Source organism: Thalia democratica, chromosome 1 (genome assembly GCF_965202585.1).
Source record: "Thalia democratica chromosome 1, ktThaDemo2.hap1.1, whole genome shotgun sequence".
NCBI lineage: Eukaryota > Metazoa > Chordata > Thaliacea > Salpida > Salpidae > Thalia > Thalia democratica.
The window spans coordinates 72,103,349-72,124,614 of record NC_139165.1 but is presented as its reverse complement, the minus strand read 5'-3'; the positions used below and the strand labels follow the sequence as shown (position 1 = coordinate 72,124,614).

The 21,266-nt window shown below is 27.0% G+C and overlaps 1 protein-coding gene across 1 annotated transcript; it reads left to right on the top strand.

Annotated features, from left to right (window-relative positions):
- Positions 1–448: 448 nt before the first annotated feature.
- Positions 449–20,936, top strand: LOC145843200 (protein kinase C-like 1B). Its single transcript, XM_082950696.1, has 16 exons — positions 449–686; positions 883–1,017; positions 1,715–1,766; positions 2,106–2,247; positions 3,382–3,416; positions 4,285–4,361; positions 4,678–4,810; positions 5,702–5,850; positions 6,533–6,596; positions 7,620–7,705; positions 9,410–9,577; positions 11,867–12,021; positions 15,186–15,324; positions 16,368–16,556; positions 19,192–19,332; positions 19,582–20,936. The coding sequence occupies exons 1-16, from the start codon at positions 477–479 to the stop codon at positions 19,825–19,827; spliced, it is 2,121 nt and encodes a 706-aa protein (XP_082806822.1). The 5' UTR covers positions 449–476; the 3' UTR covers positions 19,828–20,936.
- The last annotated feature ends 330 nt before the right edge of the window (positions 20,937–21,266 follow it).

Below are 21,266 nucleotides of genomic sequence, written 5' to 3'. Positions count from 1 at the left end.
AATTTCTATAGCAAACAAATATATCTTTTAGTTGCGTTATTGTATATATCAAGTAAGTTATAATATTTATTTTTTATTGTAGCTTCTTAGGTTTTATTTAAATTAAAAAAAGATTTTGTGTGTTTATCAAATTCAAAGTTTCAAATTTAAAATAGTTCTATACAATTATATGTTTATATGTATATATAATATAATAATACTAAAAGTAGATATGATTTAAACAGTGAATTTTGTTTTGAAACTTTTATTTTTTTAATCCTTTTTAAAAACCATGTTAACTTAGAAATATTTTACTCTAAATAAACAATATCTAATATTATTATACTTAACACAATAATAATACATACTTGAAAAATGTTTTACAGGACATTGCAAATAAAGGATAAACGTTTAACCTTAGATTAAATTGGTTTTATTCTTAAAAAATAATACATATTTTTCAGTATTTTTGTTATATGTAAAAACTGAACTGAAAGATGTCAACAGGATTTTCAGGATCAGTTTTTGTTCGAGTGAATGAAGGTTCCAACTTGAAACCAACTGCATTTATAAAAAGATTACCTGGCCTGAAAAGCTCTCACTTGGATACATATGTTGAAATTAATATTGATGATCAAGTGATAGGAAAAACATCAGTCAAACCTAAATCACTTTCACCAGTCTGGGAAGAAGAGTTTTCTGATCAAGTAATGTTTTGTACTTACTGTTTAGTTGCTTTTAAAAGCGTTTACTGTATTTAAGTTGAAAAAAAATCTATAATAATATTATGTGTTAAAATTTTGAAACATTAACATTTATAAAACATAGTTTTAGATGTTAATAGTATTCATTAAGCAAGAAGCAGTTCTTTTAAAGTACTAACAAAAATGTTGTTGTTCTTAGGTTCACAATGTAACAAGCCTTGCTTTCAGAATTTTTCATGACACATCAGTTGGTGAAGACGATTTTGTTGCTGATGCTCAGTTGAGTTTTCAGCAGATTATTGAGAAAAAACAATCTGGTTATAAAGAATTTTGGGTTAGTTGTATATGTATTTGTTGTGATTAATTCTTAATATGTTATAAAATTTTAATTAAAATACAAAGCAAACTTTGAAAAATTAATGATGAAATTTTTTGGTATTATAATCAGGTTTGCCAAAAAACCTGAAAAACCTGGAATTTAACACTTCAAGCCAAAAAAAATTGAGAAACTTGAAAAAAACCTGAAGTTTTAAACAAAATTTACTAAAAAACCTGAGATTTCAGACAATTTTTACATGTTAAAAAAAAATTGATTAAATTCAAAAAATATACTTTATACAGTATTTTTTTTGTCATTATAAATTTTATTTATTGTAAAACACATTTAAAGTAGCTTTAATGTAATTTTAAAGTAATTTTATACTATTCTGAACAGTTTTTTACTTTAAATATAATTTTATGCTAAAAATGGACAGAAAAATATAAACATTCAAAAATTTTGAAGGAACTTAGAAAACTTAGAATAAATATTTAAAAAACTTTTCAACTATATATAAATCCATTAACTAACTAACTTGCTTAATTTGAAAATGTCTATTATCAAATAGTTTATGTCTAAAACTGATTTTATTCCTACAGTTTTTTGCTTAAATTTTTTTTGTTTTGATTAATCTAAAATGTCTAAATGTTTTGTTCTTGTAAACACTTAGATATTATTAGCTGCTAAATCATTACCTTAATCTTTTATCCAGTTGGATTTGGAACCTCATGGAAAGCTAAGAGTGTCAATTAAGCTACATGAAGGTTAAAAATGCAACAGTTTGTCAAAATAAATTAACTGTTTTTGTGTATTGTTAAAAAATATTTAGAATGGAAAAAATTTAAATTTTTTTGGAAACTAGCTTTTTTTTTGAAAAACTATTAAATTTTATTTTTGTTTGATAGTATTAGAACCTTTTGGAAAAAATTAAAAACAATAATAAATAATAATTTCTTTATCATAATAAAGATATTTTTTATGATATACTTTCTAAAAGTTTTTTTTGTGTTCTTTATATACTTTAAAAAAATGTATTTATAACTCAAATATATCTTTTAAAGTAAATTTTTGTTTATTTTAATACTGTTAAAATTTTGTTTTAGGTGTAAGATTTAAAGAAAAAGAGCGCAAAAAGGGCCGTAGAAATGCAGTTAGGCGCAGAATTCATCGAGTTATGGGCCACAAATTTCTCGCAACTTACCTCAGACAGCCCACATTCTGTTCACATTGTAAAGAGTTTATTTGGTAAGTGCATTTGCTTTGTTTACAAAGTTTCTTGAATGTAAATAACAATGTAGTGTTTATAAATCTATAGAACTAGAGCAAAGTTCTAAAATGATAGCAAAAAGTATATTTGGAAATTTCACAAAACTTAATTTCAGACTTTAATTTTAGTTTAGGTTTTTTTTTAAATTTGATTTAGTGAACTATTTATAAATTTTATATGTTTTATGTCATTCTTAAAAAAGTTTCCTAATAATGATATGACTTTTTTGTCTTTGAATTATTTTTGTTAAAAAGTTGGAATTAAAACTATTAGTAACTAGAATAAGTCAAATTAAATCATTATTATAAGTAAAGTTTATTTTCTTCATAATTTCATTTCAGAACCTTTTTCCTTTTTATTTTTAACTGTTTAATAGAATAAAAACTTATACGATTTCATGCTAAAGCTAGAAAACGTTTAATGATTTATTTTTTGTGCTTATTGATAATTATTTTAACTTACATAAGTTTTAAAGATTTTAGTAAGCTTATATTAATGTTTTTCACTTGACTTTAAATAAATATACTCAAGTAATTTTATTTGTATGTTAAGTATAATGCATTTTCGAATTTATAATGTGTCAAAATGATTTTTTAGAGTTTATTTTTACTTTGTTTAATTAGATTCGATAGCGCCCGAATAAATAATTAATATTAAATAAAAGATAAATAAGCTAAAAATATCCTTAAGTTTTTTTCGACTATATATATTTTGTTTTGTTTAAAATAATGTATATAAGGAAACGTTGAAATTCAGCAAACATCCGTAATCAACTTCCTTAAAAATCATTATATTGATTTTGAACGAAGTTGATAAAGACAAAAGTTAAGTTTTATATGAAAAATTTAGCTACTTTTATTTAAAGTTTAATTTTTAAAATAAAAAATGGTTTTTGAATAAAAGCATTTGACTTATTTATGAATTTTTTTGCTAAATTTTGAAATCAAAAGTGTTAAAATCTTTACTTATTTATTTACTAGACATTTTAAAACTAATAATTACTTAGTTTTTTAGTTTTGTTGTAATTACATTAACATTAGAACTAATGTTTAAAACTCTTAACTTTTACCATTTGATATTGATATAAAACTTGAACTTACAAAACTTTACAGGGGTCTTGTAGGAAAACAAGGATATCAATGTCAATGTGAGTTTCTGTTATGTAAATATTATAAACTTATTTAATGTTTTAAATATAAGACATGCTGTTCTAGTCGCAGACAGAATCCAGCTTTGTGCCAACTCCAGCAACGCATTAAGTAGTGCATTATTTCCCAACCAAATAAGCCTATTTATTTTTACTATTTTGACCTAATCCCCATTTCCAAAACTCTAAATGCAAGTATAGTGACGCAACAAAACAGTAAATAGTTCATACGCGTTGCACTACAGGCCGCGCATCAGTCTAGACTCGTGACTGAAAACATTTTATTGACATCAGCACTTTCCAGTGCCAAACCTGCGCACCTATTGTGCGGCTTCGCAGACGCGCTGTTAATTAGTGCGATATGTGGAGCTATCAAACCGCTGAACTTGAAGGCTAAAAATAACAACGCAGACTGCGTACAAAACAATCTTGAAAAGCACGAAACCGTCAAGTTGACCTTTTCGTTTCAAGCAAAAGTAAACAAGTGTGTGACGGAGCTTTGCAGTTGTTTTCATTGATGGGAACGATCAATTTGTTGTTGGGGATTTTGTTGAAACTGTGCAACTTGAAAAAATCAGCGACAACACACAAAAAAGCAAAAATCGAACTGTTTTGTATCGACCGCCTCCACACTAATCAATTGTGTGCAATTGTTATGTGTTTTGTGTATCGCGAGCTGGTAGTTTTTATTATAAAAATTGCTCGGTAGCTAGGTGAACAAATAAAAAACCGTGTTGATTAATGCTATATTAAAAAAATCAATACTAAGCTATATGTGGAAAATAGAACTGAAATATGTAAAATAATCTTAAGTATTAATATTTTTTATGTATAGTTAAATATTAATCTAACTTTTATTTCAATGTAGCCTGTACAACTGTGGTCCACAAGAAATGCCACAAGTACGTTCTGAAAAAGTGCCCTGGATGCAAAAAGGAAATTGAGGTTTGTTTCACTTTGTTGTAGTTTAATGCAAAATTTTCAAACATTATATATCACCTACAAACTCTTAAAAAATATTAAATAGACTCACAAAGTTGAGCTAAGATAAAATTTTAAAGCGATTAAGAGAGTAAAATACTTAATTTATTTTTATTGAAAGCACCAATTAAAAAGAGGCTTAATTAACCTTTTAAGCTTTTGAATTAGAATTTAAGTATTAAAAAAAATCAGTACATTTTTTTCGCTATTTTAATATTAAAACGACGTATTAAGTCATACTTTCAACTATAGATTTAATGCTAATAAATTATATGAACAGGACAACGTGTTCGGCCGCATAAATTTCAACGTGCCACATCAGTTCAGGCCTCACAACTACAAATTTCTCACCTACTGCGATCACTGCGGATCGCTGCTGTACGGCCTCTACTCGCAAGGACTTCAGTGCAAGTGTGAGTGGTTTGAACATTGTTTTTGTGCATGGCATATATGACTTTTTACTTTCGTTTGAACCTTGTTTTGTATATAAGTATTTTGTCAAACTTATACGCAAAAAGTTCTGCTGTGTATATTTTGTGGTCAATTATTGTTTTGAAACCATTTCTTTAAAAAGTTTAAATTGTGCTGTTCAACCAATTTTAATCATATTTTAGCTTTTTAATTTAATTAATATTGTGTTTATATTTTAAAACAGATAAAAAGATATTCAAAAGTTAGAAATCATAAACTATAATATTTCTATAACTTCAGTATTTCAAAAGAAGTTTTAATGTATGAAAACCAATCTGATTTTAAATTTACCAAATTTATTAATTAGTTGTTTGAAAGTTCTAAAGAAAAATACATAAGTATTTTTTTTAATTTATCTAAACTTTGTGAAGCTTTTACATATATTTTTTTTGTAAATATCACGTCATTATGATTCATCACTCCTGCTCAAATCTTTCGTAATAAATTGCAAAAAATACTTATTTCTCTTTTATTTCTTAGTTAAATTCAGTGAATTTATTATAGTTTCACTTTATTTACATACTGTTTCAAACAAACTTGTTCAAAAATCAAATTGTTGTATATAATTAGTTGGGTGCAATTGTATAATGTTTAATTTCTTGATAAATTTTGATAAGTAACCAGTGTATAAAATGTTAAATATATAAGTTTGTTGAAGTTTTAACCAAATTAAAATAAATTACAAACGTGTTGTTTTACAATTCTAAAGCTTTAGTCTTTCAAAAAGTAAACAATTTTAATACCAACAATAAGCATTGCGATAATTTAGAAATGCCAAGTTATTAGAATAGTTTATTTAACAAAAATATTTTTAACTAATTTAAATTACTCAGCATGCAAATTGAACGTGCACAAGAGATGCGCCAGAAACATCGCGAACTCGTGCGGCATCAACGAGAAACAAATAGCAAACATTCTGAAGGACATCGGGAAGTTCGACATTGACGACAAGACCAGCAACAATCACACTCACAATAAAAAGGCAAGCTGTGATCTTAAGTAAATTGACTATGATATTTAAGGTAGCCTATTAAAGTATTTTTACAAATCTAGAAGTTCTTTAAAAATTTTCATTGGTATTAGAAACGTTTTTTGAAATTTATTTGGTAGATAAGTTTAAGCTTGAGAACGTTTCAATGTCTATTGAAGATGATTTAATTAGTTTTAAGTTTATTTGGAAGCTGTTCGTTGTGAGAATTAATGCGAATATTGATTGCTTGTTTTCCCTTCGAAAAGCGTGCTAAAATTTTGAATATATTATTAGTTAATTGCATAACTAGTACATGAGAAAATTGGCTTTTGAATTTGTAAATTACTTGTATTCAAATAAGTTATTCTACAGAACATGTATATCAGAAAAAAGTATTACAACTAAATTTATGTAACTTTTTTTTTGGTTTGCAAAATTCAGAAAATAATTTGTATTGCGTTAAAGTTAAAACGTTAGCTAATTGTGTTTAATTAGCCATAAATTTTATAATTATATAAGCTTATATAAAAATAAAAAAGTATTGTAATTTTTTGCTTATTAGTTTTTTAAATAGACCTTATTATTTTGATAAAGTTTTACTTTTATTCTCTTTCCTCTGTTATTTTCAATAAGAATTAACTGAAGAAAAATATGTTTACTAAAGGTAAAGTAATTTAGTTCAATATTTTTGCAGAAAAATTCACTTACTTCTACCCAACAACAAAAATTAAAGCCGGTCACATCGTCTTCTTCTTTAGGTTGTTTTATAATTCATTAATAATTCTGTAACTACCTTATTATAGTTTTAACAGGATTTTCGTTACTATTATTTAAGCCAAATAGATAGAAAAATGAAATTGTAAATAATTAGAAACCATGTCAAATAACTTAAGTATATTTCGTATACAACTGATAAAACTGTATAAACGTAGTGTTTTAACGGAATTTACTTAAAGAAGCTTTTGTTATCGAATTTCAAAAGGATGAAAAAGTTTAATTCATGATAATTATAGATTTTGTACAATTTAGAATAATTTGTTTACAATAGTGTTGAGAGTGAAGATTTGTTATTTCATAAGTTTTCGGAAGATATCTGTATATAAAAGTTGTTTGAAATATTTGTTTAAGTTTTATTTTAACATAAATAACCTCAGTTTTAAACTTACTGTTATATCTACCTGAAAATTTAGTCAACTATTAACAATTTTTTAATGTATCTGATAAGATTGATACGCTACCGGTTTGAGCTTATTGATAATACAAAAGTTTTCACGTTCTAGCATTTAATTTAAAGTTTACAGAAAACTTGAGAACTGCGCTAATAAACTTTAAGTGTTTTATCTTTATAAATAAAGTAATTTTGCCTTACTAGATGCTTTCTATGTATTTATTATTAAACAACATGCACTATACAATGCTGCTTTTTGTTTTTGTAAAGTAAATTTTTTTAGCCTTAACTTTGTTAAAAAAATAATTTTGCAAGGTTTTCATACAATTTATCAGTAGCTAACAAAATAGTTTCTTATTAATCCTTAGATTGATAACTTATTTACAAAAAAAAAAGTTTTACTAAAACTACAAGCTTTTCGATTGAGTATACTAATAAACACAGTATACTAATAGTAAGTCTTCAATTTACCAACAAACGCCAGTGTGGTGCTCGGGTCAAAAGTTTAAGATTAAAGCAAAAAGTTGCTAATGCAGGCTGCCTCTCATGGGAGCTGGTAATCTTCACTTCATTGTACAATAGTACTATGCAATGTAACTTGTAACTTTTGCAGATCGCCACACTTCTTCTGCTTCTGACAAGAGCAAGTTGGGCGACCTGCAGTTCATAAAAGTGCTCGGCAAAGGAAGCTTCGGAAAAGTACATTTGTTTATTAGTAATTTTTGAACTGAATTTATTGTTACTGTTGGAAGCTTGGGTTTAAAACGGATAAGTTACAATCTTTCATACTTAAAATCAGTATTAATTGGTTTTTTATATGTCTCTTTTTAACTAAAAGGTATAGCTTTAGTAAGTGTAAAAGATGACTTTAAAAAAGTTAACTTTTTTTACAAACAATTAAGATCATATGTACAAGCATAAGATAAAATAGTTTTACAATTTTTTTTGTGATTAGAGAAGTACTAAAGCGTTGGTTATAATTTTATTTATTATCACTAAAAAAATTGTTCATATTAAATAAAGTGTATTAAATATGTCTAGCAGGTATCTAAATTACATATATAAGAAAAGTCTAAACATTTGTTTCGGTATAATCTAGTAAACCTTGAGTAGTCCTTTTACTTTGGAAGTCTTTTGCCATTTAGTAGTTAACAAAATTATTGATTTATATAACACAAAAAAATTGTAGTATTTATTAGGAAAAAAATAATTAAATTGGTTCGCTATATAAGTTTTTTAAAGAGTAGTTTAAGTTAACAAGTTACAATAAAAAAAATTCAAAAATTTAAGTTATATCTTTTTTAAAAGTATTTTACTGATAAAAAAAAATTTAGAGTAAATCTTCAAAAGTATTTTTTAAATCAAATAGTACAAATTTTTAAATTCTGTTTAATACTGTGTTTTTTATTTATTTTTTTAGGTAACTTATCTGAATAACCTTTTTGTAGTTATTTGTAAATAATAGTCGCTAGAATTAAATTTAATGTACTTAGTTTGTATCCTAATTAAAAAATTAAATAAAGTTATGAGTTAGGGCTAATGTAATTATAATATGCAAATCTAGAAAAAGTGATTTATTTGTTTTCTGTAGTAGGTATGAAAATTTTCCAAACGCAATAAAAATACAATTAGGAAAATCAATAGTTTTAAGTTCAGAGCAATTAGTTATTTAAACGCCTAATTTTTATAAAGTTAAAATTTTTCCTATGAAGTAAAAAAAAAATTTATGTGTATAAAAATGTGCGTTTTTACATTATAATTTTTTCAGTCTTTTTTATTTGATAGTTTTAAACTTTAAAACTTTTGTTTTTACCAAGCAATAATGTAAGAAAAAGCTTCATTAACCATAAAAGGCTAATGCATTGCTGAATTTCAAATATCAGTAAACATAAACTATAAAGTATAACATAATAACTTTTCTTAATAAAGTTCAAGTTTCCCTTTTAAAAATAATCAATTTCCATCAACATATTATAAACGTATACTAAAATAGCCATTTATTATAATTTTTTGACATAAATGCAAAGGAACATTATACTTTGATGGATAGTAGATTAACTTTACATCATCACTCACTGTATGCTAATCGTTTCCTGGAAATTTTTCTTGTATAAAAAAAAACATTTTATAAACCAAGCTTTAGTAATGACATAAAAAGCATAACAAGTTTAGTAAAGTTAATACGCTTTAAATGATTAACTTAAACACACATACGCTTTATTATCACTGAACAGTCAGTTGTCTTGAGATAAGGGTAGATGCTTCATTATTCCAACGTACAATTTTAGTAGTTAGATCTATCACAAACTATTCTGAACAGATAGTTTTTTCTTAAACAACAACTAGACCTTCAGCGCGCCATTAGCACGGTCTAGTCAACATTTCTCACGCAACTGTTTTCAGGTGATGCTGGCGAACAACCGGCACACGAAGGACATATTCGCGGTGAAGGTGCTGAAGAAGGACTCGATATGCGCGGACGACGACGTGGAGTGCACGCTCACCGAGAAGAGAGTGCTGGCGCTGGAGCACCCCTTCCTCACCTCCCTACACTCCGCTTTCCAAACCAAAGTTGGTTGTTTCGTGGTTTGAAAATTAACTTTTAAAGTTTAACATGATGATAATACAATACTTATTGGTCAACACAAATAACTATATATAGTTAAAAGTGATAATTAAATTAAGGTCAATGTTGAGTTAATATGCTTGACTTTTACGGTTTAAAATGATAAATAAACAAAGGTTTATTGAATTAATATGCTCTATGAATTTTTTTTTTAATAAATTTTCTTATGATAGTGTAGGATTGTTGCTTTGAAATTAGCTTTTACGGCTTATAGGGGTACACTTTGTGTTTTACAAGTTTATCTTGTTTTTGAGAAGTTTTGTCTTAGCTATCAAACACTTTTTAACGTTTAAGAAAATTCGAAATAACTCTCGAGACATAAGTGGTCAAAAATCAGTTGGTTGGCTATTTTTATCGAAGGATGTTGACTTAATAGTCAATATTAATTACTGTAAAAAATAGTTCCCTCAACTTCTATATCGACTACTTTAACTGAATTTGAATACATTTTAGTTGTTTCAAAGATTTAAATTAATTAACTTACTTAAAATAATATTTAATTCAAGTTTTTTACTTAATAAATATGATTTATGAAGTATTTTTCCTTTCAATGTTCGAACTTTTATAATAAGTGTTTTTTATCTTTATTGTTATGGTTTTTATTTTTTAACTTTAAGTAAAATATTTTTTTTGTTTTTTGTTCCATCTGAAATTTAATAAAATAACCATAGTATTGTGTATAAATAAAAAAATATCATAATATTTTTGTGAAAAAGAACATAGGTTAGTTAAGTACATTTGAAATATTTTTATAGCTCACTTATGTTAAGTATCATATTTTATTAGATAATATTTATGACTATTTTATTTAAAGTAATACTTTTTTTGATATAGCTTACTTCTTAACGAAAGCCGTGTTTACTATTAATAGTTTCATCAAAGTTAATTGTTAAGTGTTACCATGATAAATACTTGAAAATAAACAGTTTCTTGTAACTAAAGCAATTTATAGTAACTAAAGTAATGTTTTCTTTTGTAAAAAGTTGAAGGTTCAAATTAACACTTAAGGTATTGTTTTCAAAAAATTGGGTATTCATAACTAAAAGTGATTATATAACAAAAGAGTTGCATTCAAAAATGAACATTAATTAAAGTATATAAGTTAAAATGACTTATAATGCTTTTTATTTGAAAATTAATACACCAATAGTAAAACATTAGGCTCTAAATTGATTAAGACTTATCACCTTTCCAACAGTTTACTTATATTCCCATAACACTCTATTTTCTAACCAAGTTATTATTTACATGCAAACAAAGCCGAAAGTATTTTAAGTAGCGTAGATTTATGCAAAATTTTTTTATAAAAAACTTCACCTAAATGAGAAAGCATGCAGAGCTACTCAAGCATTAAAATTTTTATCTATTGCCTCAATTTGCACAATATTAATCACTTTGTCGTACCCCAAAAGTTTCCTTCACTTTCCCTCTGTTATTCAAGCAACGCTAATTTTTATTTTATGAGAAATCGGTAATTGTTTATGGTAAACTTGTTTCAAATATTTATTGAAAACAATTTATTTCGGAGGTTCCGAATGTAGTAATGTAGTATTTTTTACCTTGTAAGTAATTTAATTTTGTAAGTAAGTAATGTAAGTAAGTAATGTAATTTTAAAAATTACTTTAAATTTTTATTGAATGCAGTTTATATAAAGGCACCTAAGGTAGTTAAGTGAACTTTACTCTACCATGTGTGAACTACATTTTAAGAAAAAAATAAGGTTTTTAACTCTATGTAATAATTTAAAACATAGAGTTAGACTCTTTTGCAGTTTTATATACAAACTAAAACCTTATTATTAAAGTATTTTGTAAAAAAATATTTAACAAACATCTATACTTATTGATAAACTTTTTTTAAACTTTATAACAAATAATATTCTTTTTTCAAAATGTTTAAACTAAAGTTATTGTTTTTACAAAATAGAGAAACCAGTTAATTAAATAATTTTAAACTACTTACTTATTTATTTTAAAATTATTACATTTGTTATTATACAATTTGCAACTTTAAGAAACTGTATTCTCGGTTTCAATGAATTTATATACTTAGAGCTTTAAATTTTGTTTTAGGTTTTACTATTGCAATTTGTGTTTGAATGCAATAATATTCCCTCGGACAACATAGTTTGTTTTTTACAATTTAGAATATCACTTTTTTATTATAATCAATATATATATATATATATATATATGCACATTTAATTTAGAATTAACACGTTTCTATTCAAAAGGACCGTTTGTTTTTCGTGATGGAGTACGTGAGCGGAGGGGACCTGATGTTCCAGATACAAAAGAGCAGGAGGTTCTCGGAGGAGAGGAGCAAATTTTACGCCTCTGAAGTAATACTCGCACTGATGTTCCTCCACAATAACGGAGTTATTTACAGGTATTTTCTTTTTCACTTCATGGCATTAGCAATCTAGTAACTATCTAATAATAACAAGCCAATTTACAAGTATATGATTTTTAATAGCTTTTTTTTTACTTTGTAGCTTTAGTTATCTAGTAAGTTTTAATCTAATTAAACAGGACCTAATAATTAAACATTTTTATCGAGTAGTCAATGTATCATGAAAACTGCAAACTTTTTAACAGTTCTGAGAATTTGCAAACTATAAACAGTTTTTTTTTTGCTTTTTGGTTGTAAATTACTTTTTTATGCGTCAAGCCGTGACAGAATTTTTGTTTGTGTTACAAAAATAAACTTTTTTGAAACTCTATACACATAAAATTGTGTTTCTTGAGTGTTTTTGATGTATATGAATTAAGCAAGTTGACTTCAATTGAAAAGAATTAAGTTTGTTAAAAAGCACTAATTACAATATTTTTTTACTTTAAGTATAACTTATAAGCTTTTATAATTTTATTTTTATTTAAAGAAGTTGTTATTTTGTTAATATAGTGTAGTTATAAGTATTTCTAACTTATTTATGATAAAGATAAATACTTTAAAGTTTTTGATTAATTACTTTATATTCTTGATATTTTAATAATATTGTCTAAATTTAGTGTGAATCCCGTTTCAAAATTTTTAGACTTATATACAAGTTGTAGTTCTAAAATGACTGTCATGGAAAACTAATTAAAATATAATGCTGTATTAGAAAATGTTTGTTCATTGATATGAACAATTTTAGTATATAAACTAATAAAATTAGCTAAAATTTGCATAGCCTTTAAAAATCTTAAGCTGACATTATCTAAAAATATATTGCAATCTTTCGAACTGACAAATAGAACCTTAGGTTTAAAGATAGTAAAAATTTTAATTCTTAATATATTTTATTTAAAAGTTTTGATCTGTAAAGTTATAAGTCATCTCCATTAATTTGTGTGGTTTTAAATAATTAAAAAAGGTCTTCAAAAGTAATTGGTTCCCAGGGTTTTAGTATGATTTTATCTGATTAAAAACAACTTTATTTGTTATTTTTTTAACCTTTAGCTCGAGTTACCAGTAGGGTTTTAAAGTTCAATAATGTATCAAAACGACTATTACAAAATGATTCATGCATTTTTACACCAGCCTACTCAGTAAACGAAGATAACGATTATACTGTACTATTATTTTAGTTTATTCTATACATTAACATTAAACACGAGAAAGTATTCTGACATGTAAACAAAATTTCATGCAACTGCCGTTTTGCTTCCCGCTAGTTTCCAGTAATTTCAACGTCTCAAAACGTTTTTTAGCAGAAAAACTGCAAGCACCAAACAACTAAGAACATTCAAACGTGCCTTCGACAAAACGTTTCATGCATTACCAATAACTAGTATTAGGTGAGCGTTTCATAACGTCATAAAGTATTGCAGTTGCAGCTAATCAATAAAGAAAAGAATATTAATCAGCGCGTTACCTTTTGTGCTGTTGCGTTTGCACGCATTATAACCAGTTATGCGGCCTCTATATAACACACATCCTTGTTATAGCCTGAATTATCTCTGCAGCTTTTTTTGTTGCATATCACAATGAAAAGCTTTAATAATTAATGAACTTTTTTTTTTTCTGAAAGCGTTTAAGTCAAAAGCTGTATTGAGCGGCGTTGGTTTGTTGTTTTTTTGTTGGTGTTTTGAAAACAAAACGAGTTGATTGAAAAGCGTGGGATTAAATGAAATAATTTAATTTACGTTAATTTGTTAAGTTACACATAGTTTGCACTAGCTAATGTTTTTAAAGTTGCCGAGAGATTTTATATGCCCTCTTTAAATTTTAAGTTGAAAATTCCAGAATCAAGGTTAGTATTATCGTCTGTTTCATAAATTTTGTATGGAACATATTTAAACAGTATTTGTTTTTGGTTCAAAATGTTATTTCAAATCGAACCGAACGAAAGTTTACTCATAAAGCGCATAATTGTATTTTTTCATGCATAAATAAAAAACTGGATCAGCTCGATCCATGTGTGTTTTTGTGATTTTCTCGTCGAAAAGTCCTCGGTTTTTTCGTTCCAACTTTTTGTTGCTTTTTCTTAAAAAAAAAAAAGTGTGACGAGCGAGCTTTCAAGCAACCTTTACTCTCACTCGAAGCTCGCAAAATCATCCGATCGATAAGATTTAAACATGTTGAAACGATGTTGTATTTTAAACTTGCATTGAAAATGTTCAACAAAAAATAGTCGTAGCTTTTTTTTTGTTCGGATATTTTTACATTCCAGTCTGCTTTTTGGCAGGTGCTTCTTACAAAAGATGTTTGAATTTCACGCTTTTGTGGGTCATTTGAAAAAAAAAGTTGTTTTTTTTAAGAAAATGTGATATAAAAATGTTCATGTGTTGTGAGTCAAACTATTTTAACTTTTTTCAAAGCGCAGAAATATTCGAAAAATTACCACTGACGCAAATGAAGCGAATATAAATAAGTTTTCGTTCTGTCATTGCAAATGTAAGCCTAATTTAAGAGCAATAAAGGTCAAATTAGCGGTATTTTGCATTGAACTTTATTTATTTTATTTTTAAGTATCTTATTTCATCCTTTCAATTTAAATTAACTTATTTCAGTTCTTTTTCAATTAATACTATGCATTAAAAACGCTATGTTTTTAATTTGCATTAAAGTAGACATTTTAATTTGTTTTTTATTTATTTATTTTACTAAATATATCTACTGGTTTATTTACCAAAGCTTATTTGATGTAGATGATTAATTTTCAGATGTATTTTAATATACAATAGTTTTTACTATTTCGTTAACATATGCTAAATTTCCAATTATGTAAAAATAGTATTTTGTTGTTTAACTTATAGTTTTATGCTATTACAGTTTTGGTTATTTCTTTAAATGGTAGTAGTATTTTTTTAGAGCTAAAAAGTTAAACTTTTCAGTTCAGTGATGTAGTATGCTATAACCAAAAAATACTTTTAAAACTCAAAAGCATAAAGCAGTTGTTTTGCAGCATATTTAAAATAACTAGTAGTTTAATGTTTCTAGTTCGTATACAAAAATTCACTAGTTTTTGAAACTTGTAACTTATTCATTTTACTAATTATTTATTGAAAACCATTAATGAATTTTTAGCTTATTTAAAGGAAAATTGACATTTGAAACGTTGCCAGGGACATCAAACTGGACAACATCCTGCTGGACAGGGAGGGTCACTGCAAACTGGCCGACTTCGGGATGTGCAGGGACGGCGTGAAGGACGGTAACCTGGCAACCACGTTCTGCGGAACCCCCGACTACATCGCCCCTGAAGTTTGTCGTTGACCGCTTAATCGTATCAGATATTATACCTTAAAATTAACTTGAAAAAGTTAGCTTGCCATTGAAATTTCATTTTATTTCATGGTGCTTTTTTACATAGTTGATTTGTATTTTGGATCAGCATTAATATGTTAACAACCAAAAAAAAAAAAACTGATATCGGTTAAGCATAGAAACTATTTAGCAAATTTTTGTTTTTATAACTGACTCACTCCTGATGTATGTCACTAGTTTTTATTTAAATTCCGTTATAATTCTGTCATATTGGTATATAACAGAATTAGTTAAAAGCATTTACTTTTTTTTTCTTTAATTAAAAGGATTGAGACGAAATACTGTATCTGTTGGTGAGCTTAATAATCTGTTCTAGATCTTTACTATTACTTAACATAATATAAGTAAAAGTTAAGATTTTAAAAAACAATTACGAATGTATTGAAGTAGAAATTCACTATTTAAACTCAAAGTTTGCTTATTTTAAGTTAAGTTTTTCTTCAACTTTCATAAACTAAAGTTAATACTCATATTGTTTAAAATGTTTGATAAAATCTTAATAATTTAAAATAACGTTATCAACAATTACTACAACATTTTTGCTCATCTTTCCAAATATGTCAACTCTCAAACAATAGTAAAAACTAGTTATCGTTTTAAAACAAAAACAATTGTTCAAAGTTGCTTTTTTTCAGTTTCAAAAATTAACAAACTAAAATTAGTAGTTACATTGTTTGAATACTTCAACAAAGTTTTAACAATTTCAAGCTAAAGTTATGTCACCAACAGCTAACCACCACAGCATCTACGCTTGTTTCAACCTTAAGTTTAAATTTATTCTAGATTTAACAAACTAAAATTAATGCTCATATCGTTTAAAAATTGTAAACAACTAATCACCACAACATTTACGTTCATCGCTTCAAATTTTTCAATTTCTGCAAACAAAACGTAAAGACAAACAAAAATTCAGATAACAAAAATTACAAGTGTTGATTAATTGAAATTTGTCTGAAACGAAAACTTTCCCCCGCCCACAGATCTTGCAAGAGCTGGACTACGGCGCGTCGGTGGACTGGTGGGCGCTCGGGGTGCTCATGTACGAGATGCTGGCCGGCCAGCCGCCGTTCGAAGCCGACAACGAGGACGACCTGTTCGAGAGCATCATGAACGACGACGTGCTGTACCCGGTGTGGCTGAGCCGGGAGGCGGTGAACGTGCTGGAGCAGGTTGGTTGCTTGTTCTGGGAATTTTAAATGCATTTCACGAGTTTGTACTTGTTGGTTGCAGGCCAGCAATCGAGTTTGGTATTTTGAAAATTTCATGTAAAAAAAATTGGAGTTTTGAACGAAGTAGTGAAAAAGTCCTGGTGCAATTTGAAAATTCAGGCATAAAAAACCTTGATTTTCGAACAAACCAACTTTTGAACAGTTTTAGTTTGAAAATAATTTTGACCGTACAAGTTTGAGTTTGTTTACTGAAACTTGTGGTTTTTGATAGTTCGTTGATGTGATGGGGTTTTTTACAACCTTGATGTTAGATTAGCGCTTGTAAGCACAATTTGACTAAAATTTTATAAAGATTGTTTTTAAAGTGTTTCAGAAAAGTTATTAATTTAAAGAAAAGCAGTTTGTTTTATAACTTGTGTTCTTCGGGGGTGGCCGTTTCACCCGGCAAAACCTGGGACTTGAAAATTTTGGCAATAAAGTCAAAGTAAAACCACCAGTTTTTAACAAAATCATGGAAATACCTGCATTTTAAAATAAATTCATTTCGCAAAATAACGTAATTTATATTAAATAAAGATAATCATTGTGTTCAATATTTTTTATACTATGCAGAGTTTTACTTATTATGAAACACTTTTAAAGAAGCGTTACAGTATCTTTCCAGTTATTTTATGTTATTGAAACAGAATTCAACTTAGGTTTAATTTAAGGGAAAAGTAAACCTAATCTTTGAAAATCATATAAAAAAATCAGAAAACTTACTAGAAGTTTATAAAAAACCAGTAGCCACCCTTTAAGTAGTCAATTTTAGCAGTTCTTTATTGAAATTAAAAAAAAATATTACCTTGACGATAAGTCAGTTTTTAAAACACAATTTCACTGAAAAGCTGTGAAGATTGTTTTTAAAGAGTAATAGAACAGTTACCAGTTTAAAGAAAAGCAGACTTTAATAACTGAAATTTTTAATTTTTCAATGAGAGTTTTCAATAAATTTAAATAGTTTTCGTTTGACCTCTAATTGTTATGAAGATGACAGCTTTATTTTTTCAAGCAATGATTTAATTCTGTGCACTACTTTAAGCACTGACAAGTTCAAAAGCTGCTAGCTGCGCCGCTGAAAGCTTTCTCAAATCAATAAGATAATTGAATAAAAAGTCAACTGTAAATAATTGATCGCCGGCACCAAATAGCTGTTTAGATAGAAAAATCTCTGTTTAACCTTTTAATTTAGTTGCAGTTTTGCGACAAAATTTGTTCGCTTCGGGTAAACAAAAAGCATTCTCTTCTTGATTATAAATTAAGCTTAGAATTTTTCTACCTAAGGTTACCTTTTTGAAATTTAAATAAACAAAAAATAAAATAAAATTCATGTTTGAAAGGTCAATTCGATATATGTATATATGTACTAAAATAAGTTGCATCAATTAAAATAGTTTTATTATAAATTAGAACATACCTAAAGTTTGCGATATTGCCCCTTTTTGGGCGATTTCAAATAATCAGTCGGAAATAAATAGTAAATGAGAATTTAAATGCGGTGACTTAAAGTTATTGTGCATTTATGCTAGCAATTTCCTTGTAGTTGCTTAAAAATTCGGCTAAATTAGATGTAACATAAAAAGATTAATTTATCAAATACGTTTATTGAGACTAGAGCTCAGATGATCCTGTCCTTTTTTGCAAAATAAAGAAGTTTTTTTAATAACTTGCTAGTAATAGACACTTAATTGAATAAAAAAGACAGCATTATCTGAACTTTAGTCAATAAGCCTGAAATTTGCTAAATAAGCTATAATATAATTTTATAATATCAAAAAAAGAAGCTTTTTTAGGAAATTACTTATAACAGCAACAACATAATTTAATAAAAAGACAGCATTTGCTCTCAGAATTTAAAGTTTAATTTTACCAAAAATTTGCTCAAATGTTTTCTGCATTAAGGCTATCAAAATACTAATTTTGATATTTAGTATTTTTTCTCAAGTTAACAAAATTTGCAAAAATAAATAGAAAAAATCTTATAAAAGTATCTTTTTAATTTAAGATGTAACCTAGTGTTTTGACCAGAAAAGAACTAGACTCTATTGAATATTCGTAAAATTTCACTTATTTATTATAATGGTTAAATTAAACAAAGTATTTAGTTAAAGATTTTTTTAACACCGTTCAAAATCAGTTGTTTAGGTAATTTGTAAAGTTGTTTGACTTAAACAAATTAGTTTAGTTGTAATAGCTCTCAATGAAAATATAGAAAAATTCTGCTACTTAGTCTAACTGAAGTAGCTTTTTTTAAGTAGTTTCAAATTTTACATTTACCTATTTGATAAAAATGTTTATCTTTTTTATACTGCCATTATAACTTGTAATGAAATCACTGAAAACTGTGTAACAACCAAAAATGTTTTTAGTTTTTAACTTAAATGTTGTCGATTTGGCCACTAAGTTTTGGAAACAATGCTTCGAATTAATATTAAAATTTTATTTTTTAATTATCATTAGCCTAAGTCTAATACTTCATTATCAAAAACTAGTTAATAATTTCAAAGAACGCATTATTGTTTTAATAAGTCAACAAGTCTTATAAAAACCTCATAACCCCAACCGCTTATAGTTTACTAATCATTAAACTTTTCAGTTTATGACCAAAGATCCGAGGAAAAGGCTGGGATGCGGAGAGTACGGAGAAAGGAGCATCAAGTCTCACTCTTTCTTCTCAAATATGCAGTGGGATCTGCTCGAACAGCGCAAAGTGAAGCCTCCGTTCATACCTACTGTGGTATGAATTGTTGTTTTTTTTTTTTAGAACTTTGTAAGTTAAACGAGGCTTTTTGTTGCCTTACCAGCAAGTTATTTTGCTATTTGCTGAATAAAATTTTAGTTTTCATATATTTTGAAACTAGTATTTTCACACTAAGTAAAGAAGTAACTTTGAACAAGACTAAAATTAATTTTTTTTTTAAATAAATTTTACACTAAACTTTTTTGTTTACATGGACTCAACAGCATTATTTTTATCACGTCACAGAAAAACGCGTACGACACCGGAAACTTCGACTCCGACTTCACCCGCCTGCCGCCCCAGTTCACCCCGGTGAGCAGCCAGGCGCTGAACGTGATCAACCAGAACGAGTTCCGCGGGTTTTCCTTCGTCAACGACAAGTTTGCCGCCAATTCGTCTTCGCCGCAAGAGGTCGACGTTGAGCAGAAGAAAAGTTTGTCGTCTTCATGCAACTCGCTGCCCACCGACTTGACCAAAACCACCGACCTGTGAAATTGTGTTGTGACGTCATAAAAGAACTGAAGCTTCAGGCTGGACAAAATCATGGATACGATTGCCGGAAAACTGGCATTATCATTAAGAGACTTTGCACCGTTTAGCTTAGAAAACGAGACAAAAATTCGAATACTTTGAGGTGTCTAATCGCGTTTTACATCATTTAAACTTTTTACAATCGTGTTTCAAATTTTTACTTTCAAGAGCAGATAATCTGTTTATTTTTATTTTTTTAATATCTAATTATTTCGCACTTCCATCAGATCTTGCTGCATGATTATTTGTTTTTGTTTCGCGTCTCACTCACATTTTTAAAAAACTTGAAAACTTGCATCAAAATACAGCTGAACAATACGTACAGACTTATTGGCAATCTTAAAGGCCTGCCAAAACCTCAAAACACTTAGAAGATGAGATTATACAAGTTTTTATTTTACAGTAAATTGGATTGTTATGTTGTTTACACTGACTACCGGCTCTTTGCAGTTTGACTTGAATATTTTTTAAATTGAAAACTTTCGCCTATTGAATATTTTATTAAATATTTTTATTTTATAATATTCAAAACCATTTTTGAAAGCAAATAAATATTAGAAAAAAATCTTAGAATGTTCATTTTCGTTTTATTATTTTAGTACGGCATACGTATTTTAAACAAATTTTCATATTGTTTTTGCTTTAATATTATTTTCCGGGTATATATATTTTGTAGAAATGCTAAAACAGTTTTCACAATAAACAGCGAATTTAAAATAAGTGTTACGTTTGTAAAATACTAAGCACGTCAAGTTGAATTTATTGACTCAAAGAAGGAAATAAAATTGACGTTAAATCTTTTTAAGTTTGTTATTTTTTTCCGTAGCAAGTTCAAAAGACTTAAGCTTTGAAGAAGGATTGAAAGCTTCGACATTCCCAATTTAAAACAAAAATGACATTTGTTTTAGTAATTTTCTTTTTACTCAGTTTTTTTATCAAGAATTTAGATGCATCTTTAAAATAGTTTAAAACTGATTATATCAGCATATTAAGTCTATAGCTTAAAAATGAAACTTAGTACCTGTTTTCCGATCATGTGGATTTGCTTTAGTCCAAGATTACTTGAGTATGGCTATATTAGATTTCAAATTATACAGTAATCTTCCTTTATTGTACCAACATACGTTTCTGTTTGTTAATGGAATAACAAACTTCAACTGGGTTATAAATGGAAAGAATATTTTTTATTAAAACTGGTTAATTGATTATTCTGAGGAAAAAATAATTTTGGAGCGCTTTTCTTTTATCGTCTAATAAACAATATCGAAAAGAACATAATTTGAAAGTTTTTAAAAATGTTATCTGTAGAATTTTGAAATATTGATTGAAAAATTATATAGATTAGTACTATTTATTACTTTCACACTTTACTCAACAATACTAAAAAAATCAAACTTTGA